Source organism: Prionailurus bengalensis, chromosome E2 (assembly GCF_016509475.1).
Source record: "Prionailurus bengalensis isolate Pbe53 chromosome E2, Fcat_Pben_1.1_paternal_pri, whole genome shotgun sequence".
Lineage (NCBI taxonomy): Eukaryota > Metazoa > Chordata > Mammalia > Carnivora > Felidae > Prionailurus > Prionailurus bengalensis.
In genome coordinates this window covers 50,478,519-50,498,098 of record NC_057352.1, presented here as the reverse complement: position 1 = coordinate 50,498,098, position 19,580 = coordinate 50,478,519, and the positions used below count along the sequence as shown (strand labels likewise).

At 40.6% G+C, this 19,580-nt stretch overlaps 1 protein-coding gene and 1 long non-coding RNA gene across 2 annotated transcripts; one reads left to right on the top strand and one right to left on the bottom strand.

Moving 5' to 3' along the window:
* Positions 1-249: 249 nt before the first annotated feature.
* Positions 250-5,351, bottom strand: LOC122494483. Its single transcript, XR_006300175.1, has 3 exons — positions 4,839-5,351; positions 2,999-3,040; positions 250-2,775 (listed from the first exon to the last, which is right to left on the bottom strand). It is a non-coding gene; the product is annotated as an uncharacterized LOC122494483 (long non-coding RNA).
* Positions 5,352-9,745: 4,394 nt separating this feature from the next.
* On the top strand, positions 9,746-17,970 carry DUXB (double homeobox B). The gene is given in 7 exon segments (XM_043599386.1): positions 9,746-9,749; positions 10,597-10,683; positions 10,921-10,995; positions 11,048-11,079; positions 15,649-15,887; positions 16,989-17,240; positions 17,242-17,970. Coding segments are annotated over 7 exon segments (762 nt in total). The 3' UTR covers positions 17,315-17,970.
* Positions 17,971-19,580: the final 1,610 nt, after the last annotated feature.

Sequence of the window (19,580 nt, the reverse complement as noted above, 5' to 3'; positions counted from 1 at the left end):
TAATAGTAAACGTATTATAAATTCCAACTTTGTTAACAATTTTATATCATCTGGTCTCATTATTGATACTGTTATGAAATGTTATGAAATAATTATTAATAGAATAACTATATTTCATCAATATAATAATTATGTTATTAAATATTCAAATATTAATAGAAACTTAATTTTGAATATAATTATTACCAATATTAGTGATTGATAAAATATTATGTTTTCACAATTTTTTAGGGCAATACTTTTCTAAGTTTATCATTAATACTTATACAGAGTCATATGCAATATCTCTTGGCAAATAAAGTAACATTCTTTATACTGATGTTATTTTCTGTTTGAAGAAAGAAAGTGAATCATTGGAGATGAATGGATGCTTTTGCGCTACTTTTTAATGTTCTTTCATTTTCAACATAATCAGATCTTATTATTCATGCCATGCTTTTGAAATTTCCAATATTTGTTAATTTCTTCATTTGAAAATTTGTTGAAGTTCATCCACACAATTAAATGCATACTTTAAAATACCTTTTTTCTGGTCAAAGATATGTTACATAATTATTCAATTACAGTGAATCAGACAATTTTAATCTAAAACGTGTGGTCTATCAATACAATATGTTGACAAGCATTAATAGCACAGACCTTAAGTTTCACAATAGTGTGTGACTTTCATTTACATGTTCATTTGAAGCAATTTTTCAATGTGAATTGTTTTTGAAGTTTCCTCTGCACATTCACTTACTCAGGTGGTAAACATTTCATGACCCTTTCCATTACACTGTCTTTTTATAAGTTAATTCTCTTTTTTATAACAGTTTTATTGAGATATAATTCATTCACCAGAAAAACTCATATCCTTTTACGGTATGCAATCTGCTTGTTGTTAGTATATTGGAAGAGTTATGCAACTATCAACATTAGCTAATTTTAGAAAATCTTCATCATCTTTTAAAGAGAAACCCCCTATCAGTCAGCACTCAGTGACATTCTCCCTCCTCCCTTAATAGTTAGTAGAAACTACTAATCTACTTTCTGTGTCTATGGATTTGTCTATTCTAGACATTTCGATATGAATGGAATCAAACAATAGTGGCCTTCCATGTCTGGCTTCTTTGACTCGGCATAATGTTTGCAAGGTTCACCCATGTTAATAGCGTGTATTTCATTAACTTACATGTCTGAATAATATTGCATTATAAAATACACCACATTTTACTTATCCATTCACCAGTTAAAGGACATCTCATACGCTAACATTCAGTAATTGCCAACATCTTTCCTCGTCATTCTTCTTAAGTAAAGAGTTTGAGAATACAATCTGGGAAAAAGAAAGGTGTGCCCTCCTGGAGGAAGAAAAAAAGTCCTCAGATTCCCCCCAAATGGGTAAGACTTCTTTTATAAAGATGCACTTTAAACCCATGAGGAAATTTGTCTCCAAGAGAGTCGGTTCAATGTGCCCAGTGAGAATGACTCAGTAGTCAACTTGGCACCCAACATTTATCCAAGGACTATGTGTGCACACATACACACGCCCACATGTACATATTGGATCCACTGTACAGAGCGCCATTTTATTCTCTTAAGTCATGAATGGCTTAAACATTTTCGGAGGAACAGCTAAAATTTTTTTTTTTCTGAATTGAAGTACTTTTTCAGTGCTGTGAATGTTTTATGCAAAATGCTTTCCATAATAGAAATTTCTGTTTTGTATCAGTTCCATTAGCTCTTTGGAACATTCTAGATGTGCTGTAGGAAAGGCACCGTGGTGCTCAAATGGGGGTCATTGTACCACCTCTTCTACTTCCTCACCCTCTCCAAGATGGCATCTGGCAGTGAGGGAAGCCCTAAGCCCTGTGGGACTGTCCTTTAAGCATTTTCTGGGACTGATATGGCTGATGTGAGGATGGCAGGGGGTGGCAATAGATGGAAGTAAGTTGGAGAGAGGGGAGGGTAGACAGGGGTCAGACATCTGGAGAGAATGGAAAGGAGGTTGTCCTCAAGGGAACGCCCTAGGGCACCCTGGCTGCCTGAGTATTGGCCCTTCCCTTGGCAGGAGGTCTAGACTGCCACCAGCCCAAGCTCTCCCCCTCCCCCAGTCGGACTCCTCATGGCTCCATTATTTTCTGACAATGCTTTTCTTTTCCTTCTGTCTAGCCCGGACCCCTATTTGAGAGCAGACACCACAATGGATCCAGCAGCTGGGCTGCATTTCTCCAGCTCACCTCCTGCCCCACCTCTCCAAGCAATGTATGAGAAAGAGTAAAGCCACACCTGATAGCCAGGACTGGGCCTGGTACCTTCAGTTATATCTTGGTGTCCTTCTGCAGAACATAAATGTTTTTACAGACTATGAACATCAGACACATCCACTCTGTGGCCATGATGGATCAAGACACAAACAAGGTCACTTTATGATTCTGTCTAAACACAGATAAATTGCAACATTGTCTAGGCCACAAAATGCCACTGCTCTCTCTCCTGACCAACATCAGTGAGTGACTGCTGCTCCTTCACAATTATGGCACCAGCCTTGTTCAAGCTTCCCTCCTTACAGATGATTTATTAAAATACCAATCATAGAATGACCCCGTTTCAAGGCAGCACAAAATCCAGAGAAAAAATCTTTTTCCATGAACTCACCCCAAAATCACTGGGCATAAGTGGAAATCCTATAAGGTCCTTGTGCAAAGGCAACAGCAGCCAAACCATGGAGGACTGGGGGATGGGGGGGATCAGCAAGGAACAAGCAGGACCAGGAGCAGGGTTTGACGGTGGCCCCTGGAAAGGGTCAGAACAATCCCTTCAGCCACTGCAGACTGGAGTAAGGCTATCAGGAAAATGCTAGGAAGGTGCCCTTCCTCTCCCCTCCCCCTCCTGTGGAGTCTGGGCCATGCAGGCTCCTTGTCACCCTCATTAGGGGAGCAGGGTTGGATTCCATTCCCCCCATCCACCTAAGTTTTCTTTGACCACGGTATCCATACAAGTGGATCTTCCTTCTTACCTGGCACCCCACTCAGGGCTGAGACCCTCCAGGCTACAGCTGCTGTGAAATGAGAGCAGATGAGGGAGTAAAATGAGCATCAGAGAAGTTAAATGAAACAGGGTGCTACAACAAATCTGTAGTCAAGTAACAATTGCATGGTGTGCTTGTGAACATCAATGACCTAAGAATTACATGCATATATGTTTTCACTCATGTGTGGAATCTGAGAAACTTAACAGAAGACCATGGGGGAAGGGAAGGGGGAAAAGTAGTTTCAAACAGAGAGGGAGGCAAATCATAAGAGACTCTTAAATACAGAGAACTGAGGGTTCATGGGGGGTGGGGGAGGGGAGAGGCAAAAATGGGTGATGGGCATTGAGGAAGGCACCTGTTGGGATGAGCACCCGGTGTCGTATGCAAGTGATGAATCATGGGAATCTACTCCTGAAGCCAAGAGCACAATGTATACCCTGTATGTTAGGTAACTTGACAAATTATATTTAAAAAATAATAATTAGGTACACATAAGAAATAGAAATGTGAGGTGTCAGTGTGCCATTAGTTCACCCTGGTGGGGCTTGGTGATTTGACTTAAATGTAAACCAGTGCCTCCAGTGGAAGAGGTTGTGGTTCTAGAAAAGTGCAATACACAACCTCTGTGATTACATGTGCAACCCTAGGAAAGACAGCCTTTGTTTCTCACACACTCACGCAGTCAGGAGAAAAGCTTGTCTTGATATCCCCTTGTCCCATCTGCTACCAGGGCAGGCATACCTCACCCCTCTCTGACAAAGCCCAAGTCTCTGCTATCTCAGTCAACTCTCCGAATCAAAGTCCCCCTGATATCGGCCCTGAAACTGTGGCTTTCTATCCATTTTTTTTCTTTTTTGTTTTAATACTTATTTATTTTTGACACAGAGAGAGAGTGTGTGTGAGCAGGGGATGGGCAGAGGGAGAGGGAGACACAGAATCCAAAACAGGCTTCAGGCTCTGAGCTGTCAGCACAGAGCCCAAAGCAGGGCTCGAACTCACGAACCACGAAATCATGACCTGAGCCAAAGTTGGACACTTAACCAACTGAGCCACCCACGTGCGCCCTGTCTCCACTTTTGAATAAACAGATAGGGTAACTGGATAACTAAATCCAGGAGGTCTTTGTTTTACCCCTTTGTGTCCTTCCTTCCTACAGCACAAATAAACCTCTTTCCCAGGATGAAGGAAACACTCATTTCATGTAGGCAACATTCTGAGTCTTACTTAACAGGGACATTCCTTAGTTTCTGTCTGTCACGTGACCACCTGTGCACATAACTCCACATGATCTTCAACAGAATGGATCCTGTCCTACTAGCACTCTTAGGTTTCACACCTGAGATAAGAACAAGTCTGTTGGGACTTTTTGTTTAGAAAATGGATCTCACGCCCTTCTAAATTTCATGAAAACTTCCTGCAGTTGAAAGAAGGGGGCAGGCACTATAACAAATGGGTTTCTGGGAATATTCAGATAATTATTTAAAAATGAAGACTTGGGCACCTGGGTGGCTCAGTCAGTTAAGCATCCTGCTCTTGGTTTTGGCTCAGGTCATGATCTCACAGTGGTGAGCTTGGGCCCTGTGTCAGGCTCTGCGCTGAGAGTGCAGAGGCTGCTTGGGATTTCTCTCTCCTTTCTCTCTACCCCTCCCTGGCTTGCTCTCGCTCGCTTTCTCAAAAAATAAACATTAAAAGATTAAAATACGTAAATAAAAAGGAACACTTAACCCTGATCACAGAGCTTAAGATACAACAACGAAATCTGTATATCCACTTTAGTCTCAATTATGTCATGGTAATAAATGACCTCAAAACACTAGTGGCTTACCTCAACAAAAGTCTATCTCTCATCCTTCTGGGATTCAGGTTAATGGGATCATCATTATCTAGGACAGGCTCATAGTAGTGAGAAAAGAGGAATGGCCCAAAACGATGGGAGGATTCTGCTCAGAGATGGTATAGACTGCTTCATTAGGCCGCTCATATCTCACTGGCTGAAAGAAATCACAGGGCAAAGACTAAAATCAATTTGTGAAGTATAGTCCCCTCGGAAGATATGACCTGACTGGGCTGGTGCCATGAGGGTGTATGTGAAATAAGTGGCCCTTCTTCTTCAATATATGGTGGTTCATTTAGTTGGTCAAGATTCGCTTCCATCCCTAAAGTATACAAAATTATCTTACCTTTCTCCACCAGACACAATATGAAGTATTTTCCAAGCCAAAACCTCCACTGACACTCAAAGCAACTAGAAGATCCCAATATAACTCCTTCATCAAGATATCAAAGAACAGGGGCGCCTGGGTGGCTCAGTTGGTTAAGCGTCTGACTTCGGCTCAGGTCATGATCTCACAGTCCGTGAGTTCAAGCCCCATGTTGAGCTCTGTGCTGACAGCTCAGAGCCTGGAGCCTGCTTCAGATTCTGTGTCTCCCTCTCTGACCCTCCCCCATTCATGCTCTGTCTCTGTCTCAAAAAAAATAAATAAATAAAATAAATTTTAAAAATTTTAAAAAAAAGATATCGAAGAACAGGGGCACCTGGGTGGTTCAGTCAGTTAAGGGTCCAACTCAGGTCACGACAACACTGATCATGGGTTCAGGCCCTGCACCAGCTCCATGCTGATGGTGCAGAGCCTGCTTGGGATTCTCTCTCAAAATAAACAAATAAACTTAAAAAAAAAAAAAGGCATCAAAGAACAAAAGCCCATGCTATGAGCCAGTTGGACTAGGGAACAGACACATGTAGCAAACACCCTCTTTATATAAAGAAGACTGCACCCAATGGAACAGAGCAGTAACAAGATTCAGCTGGGAAGATGTTTTGGGGTAGACTTTTAACTGAGCATTAGATCAATTTCTGCTTCCTGGCTGAAGTCCCCACACCAGATCCTTAAATGTCCCTTATCTTGCTTGGCCTCATTTGTAGGGACCCTAGAGACTGCAGTAAAGAAAAACACAAAGGAAAACACACACAAATACAAACCAATTAACCTGATTCCATTTATTTCCAGGTGGAATTAGTCCATCCCCCAATTCATATGCCTAATTTTTCTGTCTCTCAGCTAAAATATCTTGAGCTTATCAGTTGTCTGTGACAAAAGCATGCTTCATTTTTTTCTGTGGCAATTTACAAGAATACTTGAGGAATGATTTGTTGGTAGAATTCTTAATGTGATCATTGCCATAAACCAAATTTTAAATCACGACCCAGGTTTGATTTTTGCGTTTCTTAACTATGCATAAAATTTTTGTTACAAAGTGTATCTCCAAGTTCTTATTTATTCATTGAAATGAGTAGAAATCTACCTGTACACCTTACCTTGAAGTTCACGCATCTTTTCTATCTCCTACCCTTCTTCCCGCTGAACAAGACATTCATTTTTTCACCAGTAACAGAATGTACCTTTATTAACACATTTCTTTCTGAGCTCATTTCTTTCTAGATGTTCCCAGGCAATAATGGCCAAAAGCATATGAAACATGACAGAGATATTTTGTTACCCATAATTCAAAGCATAAGAGGGTTTCGCCCGTTTTTTGCTAAGCTTTCACAGCTAACGTAAATTTTTTCTTTTTATAAAGATTTTTTTATTTTTTCAATGTTTATTTATTTTTGAGAGAGAGAGAGAGAGAGCACAAGCAGAGGAGGAGCAGAGAGAGAGGGAGACACAGAATCTGTAGCAGGCTCCAGGCTCCAACCTGTCAGCACAGAGCCCCATGGGGGGTTCGAATTCACGAGCCGTGAGATCATGACCTGAGCTGAAGTCGGACGCTTAACCACTGAGCCACCCAAGTGCCCCCACAGGTAATATAGTTTTACCAAAAACTTTACAGAGGCATAACATGAGTAGCGATCTTTCTAGGATTCAATCAAGTTTTCCATCACCCGTGGCTTGTCTCCATGACAAATCCACATATACACTTTTTTTCTTGTTAAATGTCATCATTTAAAAAAGAAACAATTTGTGGGGTGCCTCTTAGCCGGTTAAGCATCCTACTCTTGATTTTGGCTCATGAACTGTGAGATCGAGGCCCACATCAGGCTCCATGATGAGTATGAAGCCTGCTTGGGATTCTCTCCCTCTCTCTTTGCACCCCCCCACTCGAGCTCTGTCTCTCTTAAACATTTAAAAAAATAAACAATTTGGTGATTGTATTAGGCAGAGTTCAACTATTCAACCAGAGATACAGAATCAGTACGTATAGTGATTAATTGCAAGGAATTGGTTTATGTGACTGTAGAGACTCACTAAGCAATTCCAAAACTCATAGTATGGGCTGAACTCTTGAGCATGGGCCAAGCATCTATCAACAGGAAGAATGTTTTTGTTTTTGTTTTCTTTTAAAGTTTCTTTATTTCTGAGAGAGAGAGGGAGAGAGAGCATGAGCAGGGGAGGAGCAGAGAGAGGGAGACACAGAATCCAAAGCAGGCTCCAGGATCTGAGCTGTCAGCACAGAGCCTGATGCGGGGCTCAAACTCACAAACTGCGACATCATGACCCGAGCCGAAGTAGGATGCTTAACCGACTGAGTCACCCAGGTGGCCCAGGAAGAATGTCTTTGAAGGGAAGCCTCCACTCTGACCTTTTGGCCCTTAGTTGAATGACTTAGGTTCAGCCAGATTATATAGGAAAATCTCCCTTAAAGTCAAGTGATTGTGGACTTCAAACACATCTACAAAATATGAATACAGGAACACCTAGATGAGTGAAAAACTAAGTTCTGTAGCTTAGCTGACACTTAAAAGTCACCATGTCAGGCTACACCTTGCCTAGCTATAAACCATACACCTCTCCTAGAACCATAAATGATTTCCAAATTTAAAAAATTACAACAAAGTGCGATTTCTGCCTAATACGGCACAACTATCCTGATTACAATAGAAACATGCTAATACTTTCTCCAAAAAAAGATGCAACACCCTTGGGTGATGTGCATCCTTCTTTTTTGATGCTCCTTAAATATGATGATGTAAAGTTAACTATTATTGGGACGCCTGACTAGCTCAGCCGGTAGAGCTCGCCACTCTTGATCTCAGGGTCCTGAGTTCAGGCCCCATGTTGGGCGTGGAGCCTACTTAAAATAATTATAAAGTTAACTATTATTAAAGCACCTTATACTGGATCATTAGGGAATAACTGTGAGAAGAATACAAAAAAATATTTTAATATATGTACAAATTCATAGCAAAATTCTCATAACTAGTATGTCCTCACTTCTGCAAATGGTCCAAGATAGTAGCTATTTTCTTCCATTGCCAATACAAATTTCCTTTGACCTCAGCAACACACCTCACATGGTGTTGATTCTTTGCCTGGTCAGGTGACCTGAAGTACTAACTTCTGTATCATTTGGTCTCAACCAGAGAAAGAGGATCAGTAGCATTCTGAACTCACAGGAAACTAGTGAAATTATACATACATGTGTGTGCACATGTATATATACATATGTACAAATAAAGACATTTGTTATAAAGAATTGGCTTATACAACTGTGGCCTTTGGATAGGCAAGAATGAGATTTCTGGGGGGTGGCTGGGTGGCTCAGTCATTTAAGCATCTGACTCTTGGTTTCAGCTCAGGCCATGATCTCATGGTTCATGGTGACAGCACAGGGCCTGCTTGGGATTCTTTCCCTCTCTATCTCAAGAAAAATAAACTTAAAAAATGTATAGGGGCGCCTGGGTGGCTCAATCAGTTAAGCATCTAACTTCAGCTCAGGTCATGATCTTATGGTTTGTGAGTTCGAGCCCCACGTCGGGCTCTGTACTGACAGCTCAGAGCCTGAAGCCGGCTTTGGATGCTGTGTGTGTGTGTCTCTCTCTCTGCCCCTCCCTCGCTTGCACTGTCTCTCTTCCTCAAAAATAAACATTAAAAAAAGATGAAAAATATAGGGGTGCCTAGGTGGCTCAGTCAGTTAAGCATCTAACTTAACCAGTTCATGAGTTCAAGCCCCACATCAGGCTCCGCATCACAGTGTGGAGCCTGCTTGGGATTCTCTCTCTCCCTTTCTCTCTGCCTCTCCCGAACTTGTACTTTCTCTCTCTCTCACAATAAATAAATAAACTTAAAAAAAAAAAAGAAAAGAAAAGAAAAAGGAAAAGAAAAAAGGGTGGCTGGGTAACTCAGTCAGTTACACATCCAAATTCAGCTCAGGTCACAATCTTACGGTTACTGAGTTCAGGCCTCACACTGGGCTCTGTGCTGACAGCTCAGAGCCTGGAGCCTACTTCGGATTCTGTCTCCCCCTCTCTCTGCCCCTCCCCAGCTCATGAGCTGTCTCTCTCTCTAAAAAATAAACAATTAAAAATTATTTTCAATAAATAAAAAATATATATAATGTAGGTAGATCTTTCCAAAATTATAAATAATATCAAGCCAAAATTAAAAAGCAGTACATGGAGAACATGTTTCAAATATATAAATGCATATATGTATTTCATATATATATATAAATTGCATAGTGTATGTACACTAGAGAGCACAGATTCTAAGACATATTTGGAAAGATATTAGGGTATCTTTAAAGTTTTAAAACTGCCTGGTAGAATCTGTACTTCCTCTTAATCTGATTACTTCAAGTTTCTTTCTACAAGTGTTGAACAATAATGAAGGGATTAGATAGAAAGGTATATAAGAAATGGGTGGGCCACCCTTGGTGTTGATAAGCCTGTCGTCTTCCAGAGCTGCTCAGTTGCCCAGTGACCTCCACGGAGTCCAGGTACCTCTTCCCAAGATGGGTTTGAACAGCACTGCGAGTGGCAAATTTTCATCTGCATTTTGCTCTCTTCTTCAGTAATGCCATGTGCTTTATTTCCCAGAGTTTATAAAAGTTAAATCACAATCATAATTAGAGGGACAGATGGTTGGAACAGGAGCTGTTTTGCATTGATAAGTTGTTAGAGGATTGATGGGTGCTTTAAAATTGGAGATTGGAATTTTCCATTTAAAGTAACAGCCAGGAGTCCCACAAGTAGGTTGTCAAAAGTTTCAAAGTTGACATTGTAAATGGAGAAAAGCATATATATGGAACACCTACCTTTAAAATGTATGGGGCACCTGGGTCTCTTTTTGATTTTTTTTTTTTTTTCTAAGAGAGAGAGAGAGAAAGCATGAGGGAGGGGGCAGCCAGGGAGATAGAGAATCCCAAGCAAGCTCCTCACTGACAGCACAGAGCCCAGTGTGAGTCTCATTATCAAGAACTAGGACTCAATCTAACTGTGAAATCATAACCTGAGTCGAAATCAAGAGTCAGACACTTGCAGTGCTCGGGCAGCTCAGCTGGTTAAGCATCTGACTCTTGATTTCGGCTCAGGTCATGATCTCATGGTTTGTGAGTTTGAGCCCTGAGTTGGGTGCCACACTGATAGTGTGGCACCTGCTTGGGATTCTCTCCCCAACCCCCCACGCCCACCACAACTCTCTCTCTCAAAATGAATCAACTTTTAAAAAAATTTTTTAAATATATAGAATCATTGATGAACCTACAGGTTTTCATCCTAGAAAAACATATGACATATGTTCACACAGAGTTTTTAATCCATAAACATATCCTTCGTACTCCTCTTCCCATTTTCTCTTGACCAGGCAGACTACAAAAAGAAACCTGGAAAGGCAGGACTGTTTACAACCAGAGTCAAAAGGATATCCTCCAAGGGGGGCCTGGGTGGCTCAGTTGGTTAAGCCTCCAACTTCTGCTCAGGTCATGATCTCACAGTTCATGAGTTTGAGCCTCACATCGGGCTCTGTGCTGACAACTCAGAGCCTGGAGCCTGTTTCAGATTCTGTGTCTCCCTCTCTCTCTGCCCCTGCCCTCCCAACCCCTGCTTGCACCCTGTCTCTCTGTCAACAATAGATAATAAAACATTTTTTAAAAATTTTTAATGAAAATAAAAAAGGATATCCTCCAAGCATCGTTTGAACAAAACCCTTACGCTGATAAAGCTACCAGGAAACAATGGGGCAAGGAAATTGGCATTCCAGAGTGTAAAATTCACATAAGCATTAGGTTTCTGTTTCATGATCTGTCAGATTCCAGGTAAAGAGAAATGCTGGGATCAAGACTCTCAGGTAATTCTTTGATGTCAGGTATGTTACTCAGAAGATTTTTATTGTTGTATACTAAAAGCAAGAACTGTGTATCTTTTACCAATTGTGGAAATACCGACTGGGTATATTCACTGACAGGAGGAGAATATACTGGTTCAGGATCTCCCAATGGGAGATACATCAATTTTTGAGATTTAGGCAATTTAGGAAATTAGGACACTATAATAATATGGTATCATTAAGTATTGATACATACTGGGGCACCTGGCTGGCTCAGTCACTAGAACCCTTGATTTCAGGGTTGTGAGTTCAAGCCCTACACTGGGATAGTGATTAAAACATTCCATGCTCATGGGTTGGAAGAATAAATATTGTCAAAATGTCAATACTACCCAAAACATTCAATGCAATCCCAATCAAAATTGCACCAGCATTCTTCTCGAAGCTAGAACAAGCAATCCTAAAATTCATATGGAACCACAAAGGGCCCCGAATAGCCAAAGTAATTTTGAAGAAGAAGACCAAAGAAGGAGGCATCACAATCCCAGAATTTAGCCTCTACTACAAAGCTGTAATCATCAAGACAGCATGGTACTGACACAAAAAAACACATAGACCAATGGAATAGAATAGAAACCCCAGAACTAGACCCACAAAAGTATGGCCAACTAATTTTTGACAAAGCAGGAAAGAATATCCAATGGAAAAAAGACAGTCTCTTTAACAAACGGTGTTGGCATAACTGGACAGCAACATGCAGAAGGATGAAACTAAACCACTTTCTCACACCATTCACAAAAATAAACTCAAAATGGATAAAGGACCTGAATGTGAGACAGGAAACCATCAAAACCTTAGAGGAGAAAGCAGGAAAAGACCTCTCTGACCTCAGCCGTAGCAATCTCTTACTCGACACATCCCCAAAGGCAAGGGAATTAAAAGCAAAAGTGAATTACTGGGACCTTATGAAGATAAAAAGCTTCTGCACAGCAAAGGAAACAACCAACAAAACTAAAAGGCAACCAACGGAATGGGAAAAGATATTTGCAAATGACATATCAGACAAAGGGCTAGTATCCAAAATCTATAAAGAGCTCACCAAACTCCACACCCGAAAAACAATCCAGTGAAGAAATGGGCAGAAAACATGAATAGACACTTCTCTAAAGAAGACATCCAGATGGCCAACAGGCACATGAAAAGATGCTCAACGTCGCTCCTTATCAGGGAAATACAAATCAAAACCACACTCAGATATCACCTCACACCAGTCAGAGTGGCCAAAATGAACAAATCAGAAGACTATAGATGCTGGAGAGGATGTGGAGAAACGGGAACCCTCTTGCACTGTTGGTGGGAATGCAAATTGGTGCAGCCGCTCTGGAAAACAGTGTGGAGGTTCCTCAGAAAATTAAAAATAGACCTACCCTATGACCCAGTAATAGCACTGCTAGGAATTTACCCAAGGGATACAGGAGTGCTGATGCATAGGGGCACTTGTACCTCAATGTTTATAGCAGCACTCTCAACAATAGCCAAATTATGGAAAGAGCCTAAATGTCCATCAACTGATGAATGGATAAAGAAGTTGTGGTTTATATACACAATGGAGTACTACGTGGCAATGAGAAAGAATGAAATATGGCCCTTTGTAGCAACGTGGATGGAACTGGACAGTGTAATGCTAAGTGAAATAAGCCATACAGAGAAAGACAGATACCATATGTTTTCACTCTTATGTGGATCCTGAGAAACTTAACAGAAACCCATGGGGGAGGGGAAAGGAAAAAAAAAAAAAAGAGAGGTTAGAGTGGGAGAGAGCCAAAGCATAAGAGACTCTTAAAAACTGAGAACGAACTGAGGGTTGATGGGGGGTGGGAGGGAGGGGAGGGTGGGTGATGGGTATTGAGGAGGGCACCTTTTGGAATGAGCACTGGGTGTTGTATGGAAACCAATTTGACAATAAATTTCATATATTGAAAAAATAAATAAAAATAAAAAATCTTTAGGGGCGCCTGGGTGGCGCAGTCGGTTAAGCGTCCGACTTCAGCCAGGTCACGATCTCGCGGTCCACGAGTTCGAGCCCCGCGTCGGGCTCTGGGCTGATGGCTCAGAGCCTGGAGCCTGTTTCCGATTCTGTGTCTCCCTCTCTCTCTGCCCCTCCCCCGTTCATGCTCTGTCTCTCTCTGTCCCAAAAATAAATAAACGTTGAAAAAAAAAATTTAAAAAAAAAATAAATAAAATAAAAAATCTTTAAAAAAAACAAAACAAAACAAAACAAAACAAAATAAAATAAAATAAAATAAAATATCTTTGGGGTAGCTGGGTGGCTCAGTTGGTTAAGTGTCCAACGTGAGAAAGGTCATGATCTCACGGCTTATGGGATCGAACTCCATGTCAGGCTCTGCATTGACAGCACAGAGCCTGCTTGGGATTCTCTCTCTCCCTCTCTCTGCTCCTCCTCCACTCGCGCTTTCTCTCTCAAAAATAAATCTTTAAAAAAATTAAAAAACAAAAATCTTAAAAAAATGTTCTGATATATCCTGCAGAATGATGATTAATACGTAATTATGAGGAAACTGTGGGGCAAGAACTCACATAAATTCCCAATTTTCAGGCTAGGTTTTTTTAAACACCTGAAATGTGATTTTCACACACACATATGAAGTAGGGGTCTGGGTCAGACGGTTGGGCATCTGACTTTGGCTCAGGCCATGATTTCAAGGTTCATGAGTTCGAGCCCCACGTTGGCCTCTGTGCTGACAGCTCAGAGCCTGGAGCCTGCTTTGAATCTGTGTCTCCCTCTTGCTCTACCCCTCCCCTGCTCATACTGTTTCTCAAAACTAAAAAACGAACAGTGTGCCTGTGTGGCGCAGTTGATAAAGCATCTGACTCTTGATCTCAGCTCAAGTCATGATCTCAACGTCTGTGAGTTTGAACCCCACATCAGGCTCTGTGCTTGGGATTCTCCCTCCTTCTCTCTGCCCCTCCCCAGCTTGTGCTCGCTCTTTCTCAAAATAAACAAACTTAAAAATAATTTCATTAAAAAATTTTTAAGTATATGAAAATCCCATATTGTATTATTTTGAATGGTACTGACGTAAAAATTAAACTAAGTTGGATTTCTTCGATAGCTGTAAACAATTATACCAAACAGCATTTAAAACAATGAAGATCAATAAAAGTGTGCTTTTAGAAGAAAATTATGAGTTCCTAGTTTTGTGTCTGCACAGAGCCTCCAATAAGCCATTGGCTACAAGGTCCTCAGTCTGAGGGGATGCTGGAGAGAAATGTTTTACTCTTCTTCATGCATTAGTTCTGGGTGTGAAGAGATAGCTTATTCAATTCCCAGTAATAAAAGTACATACTATGGGACTATCTGGTGATGTGCTTAAGGCTTACCTGCAAATATTCTCATTTAGAAAACAGATAACCTTTTAGCACAATGCCTGGATAAGAGAGTGATTTGTTAAATATTGGTTGTCATTAATACCCTAATTCCTATTGCAAATTATCAAAATAAAACAACTAATTAGAAAGTACACTGCAAATCTGACTCCAATAATGAGGAAACAGAGTTCAAATGGTTATATTAGTGACAAGAGTTTCACAGCAAGGTGTACTGGGTCCTAGAAGTCTCCTTACTTATTGCTGACTATGGGATAAGAAGGAATGTGGATGAATGTTAGTACAGCTCTTGGACCATGGCTAACTTACTCCCCATCTAAAGAAATTCTTTTCACAATCAATTCCGTATGTATTATATATAATAAAATGTTATTTCTTCTGTTTATTACATAAAATGGTACTTCTTATGAAGAGATGATAGGGCCCAAGAAAAGACATCCACACATAGAAGACATGTTATGAGAGAGAGATGGGAGGAGGGAAAGGGAGAAAAAGAAATATTGATCTCCTTTGATAGAACAGTGTCTCTTCAATCAGAGAATTTTACTTGGGATACCATGAGGATGACCATAAAAGAAATGCTGTCTTGAATTGTATGCTCATAATAACTCCTAGGATAATACATCACTTTTTTTATGGATATTATCCCAATGGCAGTTGATCAAATCAATTTCATTTAATTGCCTTGCCTTGATACTTGGAACAACACAGATTGAGTTACATGACTTCAACATCTTCTTCTCCCACTTAGATTTGACTTAAAAACCTCAGATCCAAACAAAGACAATTGGAATTTGGATGCTCCTTAAGATGAAACCCAGGAACAAAATCAGCTGCCTTGGTCTCAAGGTAAGAATCCACTGGTCCAAATGCGTTTCTCCAGTGGATCCCAGAGAAAGTGAAAACGGCTCTGCATGTTGTGCCCATATTCTCGACAAAAAAATCATTAGCTTAGGAGGCATTTACAGCTCGTTCTGGGCACCCTAGCATCAGAAATAAAAGCATGTCCCCACAGCTGGGTGCGACAGGCAGGTTCTTAGCACGCAAGGCTCTGGGCCTTTTGTCTTGCTGCTCTAAGCAGGGTGGCATCCTGTTCTGTCAACCTCAGGGATTCAGGGGGAGTGTCAGCATTATCTTCCTAGGTTCAAGTTCTCAGTTCAAATATGAGAACTGTCCTAAAAGACACCTTCTGTTCCATGTTCTCTTTTAGAATACTTACCAAAAGCAGCCAGAGAAGACTGGACATCCATCACAAGACCTCAATCACATATCCTACTTCAAGCTTTTGAGAAGAACCAATTCCCTATAATTACAACCAGGAAAAAACTGGCTAAAATAACAGACATTCAGGAATCAAGAATTCAAGTAAGTTCTGTCTATGGCACCAACTATGTTCTACCTGTAAGTGATGTTATATCCTTGTTATAAGTGCAAGTCAGATTCCTGCAAAATGAAGAATTCTGTCAGTGTGATAACCATTTAGAATCTCCAGCAGCAAAAATGGGGGGAAATATGAAAGTTAATACTATCTATTTTGGGAATCCCCTGTCAGGTTTTCTACAGCTTGACACTGCTTGGTCATTTTGGTCCAGGTAATTCCTTTCTTATGAGGTTGTCCTGCGCCTCATCAGTATTTTTAAGCATTCCTGGCCTCAACCAAATACCCTACCTACCCCTCCACCAACTTGTGACAGCTTCAAAAATCTACAGACTTAGTCCAATGTCCTCCAGTTGAAAGAAAAAAATCACTCTCACTGGGTACCTTCTAAAGTTATGAGGACAGTGGTTTAGTGTATGTTAAATGCTCATGACTAGGAAACACATTCATAGCTTTATCAGTACAGTGTGTTAATTAATCCTTGATCAGATTTATTTATAACCACGTAAGATTGGGATTCTTATACACATGTTGGCAAAGAGATAAATGTCAACCTGGTCAAGAAAACTTATTTGCTGATCCAATGTTGAAATTAAAGGGAAGAATCTAAAGCATATGCCTTTTCAACCAGTTTCAATCCATCTATAGTTGATTGCTAAGTGTGTTAGGACCTCAATTTTTGTGTTTGTATGTGTATACACACATTCATATGTACACATATATACATACACACTATACACAGGAATCAGAGTAATTAATGACACATATATGCAATAGTTCTATTTCACATGAAACACACCCACACACACCCCATCCTGATAATAGGGCCTGTATTAATAGCCCCTTTGCTTTACATAGTATGAGAAACCGAGCCAGAATCACTTATGACACTTTTTCTTCACATAGATGTGGTTTCAGAATTAAAGATCTCTATACCCAAGGCAGAGAAGTGAGTCCATGAATTCCTTGGCTGACAGCCCAAATGCAAGACCAGGTCTGACAGCTCAGCACCACCAAATTGATCTGCCCACTTTCCCAGGCAGGTCTCATCATTTTGCTTCCTCCCATTTTTTCCGTAGGAACCAAACATTTCTACCTGCTCCTCTCCCATCCCAGGAGTCCTCTGTCTCTTGTGTGAACCAAGGACCAAGCGTCATGATGGTACAGCCCATAAAGACTATGCAGAGAGAATTCTCTACTCTCCTCGGAATTACCGGCCAATACCATCAACTCTGCGAGTCTCAGATACTCAGGCTCCTTTCTGGCCGCCAAAGCAAGAGAAGTGCCAGAATCACAAAGAATAGAAGCACACAGGAGTACTACAGTTGAAGGACTACTCTCAGCCTCATCCTGAGCACCAAAACCACCAACTGCAGGATCTGGGGCAGGTAGACATATATTCTGCAATGGTGGGATGAAATCTGCCAGACTCTGATGGCAAAGTGGGATCCTCGAGGAGGGACACACTGAGACACTCATCTGCAGCACAGTCAACTGGACAACCATCTCATTCCCTTGGCCAACTCACCAGCAATGTGCAGAAACCTCAAGCCTTTATGTCAACTGTTATCCACAGATTTTCAGGAACAGGTACCTTTTCCGAGTCCTGGCCCACAAAAAGAGGACCCTCCAGGACCCGAACTGTGCTTCAGTGAAGATGCTTTTCAGGCTGTGTTCCATATGCTGCAAAGCTTACCAAGGCCTGAGATTCCAGAAAAAGAAGTCATTCTCAGAACCTGGTCCAGACCTCTCTTCTTTTGATGCAAATCAGTGCAATTTAAAGGACAGTGGATAATGAAGTCATCCTGTTTGGGACAAGATTAATGCAAGAGGAAGGAGAAACCACTTGGAAACACAAAACGCAGTTTTTAACTGTTTTGTGGGCAGTGGTTATCTTCTATATTCACTTCATTGAATAAAGAAAGGATGGTTTCTAAGCTGCATACAGCCTCTGGAAGCACCATAGGCCAGTAGACAGGTCTGCTGAATCCTTCTGAACAAAAGCATTTCACTGATAAACATGACTTCCTCTCTAATCACGATGTCTACCAATCTGGAATTTGCATGAACTATAACCATACCCAAGCAAGAACATATCTACGTGCTGACACATTAGCACTCCTTTGCTTCCTAGCAAGATGGGAAAGCCAGCTTGAAATTAGTTTGTCATACAGAAAATGAAAGGGCAGTATATTTCCTGATAATGTGAATTCATAAAAGTGAGCTCTTCCCCAAAGCTCTGAGGGTTTCAACTGGGAACCAGAAACTATCCCACTATCTACCAATAAGAGAACGATTAAATGAATTACGTTAAATCCACAATACTGAGTATTCTTCATTTATACTATTTTTCCTTTGACTACTTAAACATTACAAAAAAAAAAAATCACAATGAAAATACAGTAGCAACACCATACAACCACTTAGTCTAACACGTTAATCTGAAACTGGGATAAAAATTTCGGTCTTCTCTCTTCTTCTGAAATGATAATACATCTCAAAGTAGATTTTGGTGTTTGAAGGTGTATGTGGATTTACCTTAGTGCTATAAAAACATCTTTGAATTTTATCAATTTGCATTGTTTGAACCAACTCAAAAGGTTAGGCCCAGGTTTGATGAGAACAGTGATTAACATTCCACTCCTGGATGGATCTTCTTATTCCTGGAGAAGGTGACTAGAATTTGTACAAGTTTTTAGCAAACTCTTATTTGGGTATTCACCTTCCCTTTCATGTCACATTCTCAGGGAAGGTTACACAAACTGCAACCCAAGAAAAACAGACTTTGATTGATTTAAGTTAACCCAGTCAATTTCATTTAGGAAGAGTTAGGAAGGGGCATGTGTCAAATTTCTGGCCAATGAGAAATCAAGGGGCTTCCAAGAAAGATTGCACCCAACTTTTGACCATGAAGGAAGCAGCCTAGAAGACAAGCCAGGGACAGCAGAACAGAAAAATAGAATCCTGAAGGTAACTACCTCAGGACTTCCTATACATGTAAGATATAAATCCCCTTTTTATTTCCCTTGTTTCAAGTCCTTTAGATGAAGTTTTCTGTTACAAGCAATTAAATACAACTTACAGGTGTAGGCAGAGGAGGCATATAATCCAGCACAAAGCATTAGACCAAAACAAGAGAAAAGCTCAACAATCGAAGTGTCAGCTTAAACTTTTAAAATGCAACCGTACCTGCTTAAAGGGATACGGAACAAAGGAAAACCGAATACCAGGAGCAGAGCCCACTGCTGCAGTTTGCAAAGAGGAGACAGAAAGAAATGTTTCTGCCACTAATGAAGTTGTACAAGTTATTTAAGACCTAGAGAATTTGAAAAGCTCAACTGTGGGGTTAGTGGAAAATAGTGAGGAAGGCGTCTAACTCAAGAGCTAAAATGAGTAAGAAATGATGTTTCCCAGAGCACAAGCCTCAAGAAGTCAAGGAAAGAAAACCCAAAGAATAAGAATCTGGCAGATTAAAGGAGAGGTATCCTAACTTTAGGAATTGAACAGCTGGTCTATGGAGCAGATGCAGCCATAGCTCAATGCCATTAACCACTAAGATCCAACTCATTTTCCTTGCTTAGATTTGTGCTCCCAAAAATACTTGATAATGTTTCCCACATATTATCTCCCAGCCTAAAAAGTAAAACACCAGATAAATGACAAAAACAGATATTTGGAAGTTACTGGTTTATAACGAGTACTTTAGTTTAAGTATCTTTTCAGAGCCTAGATATAA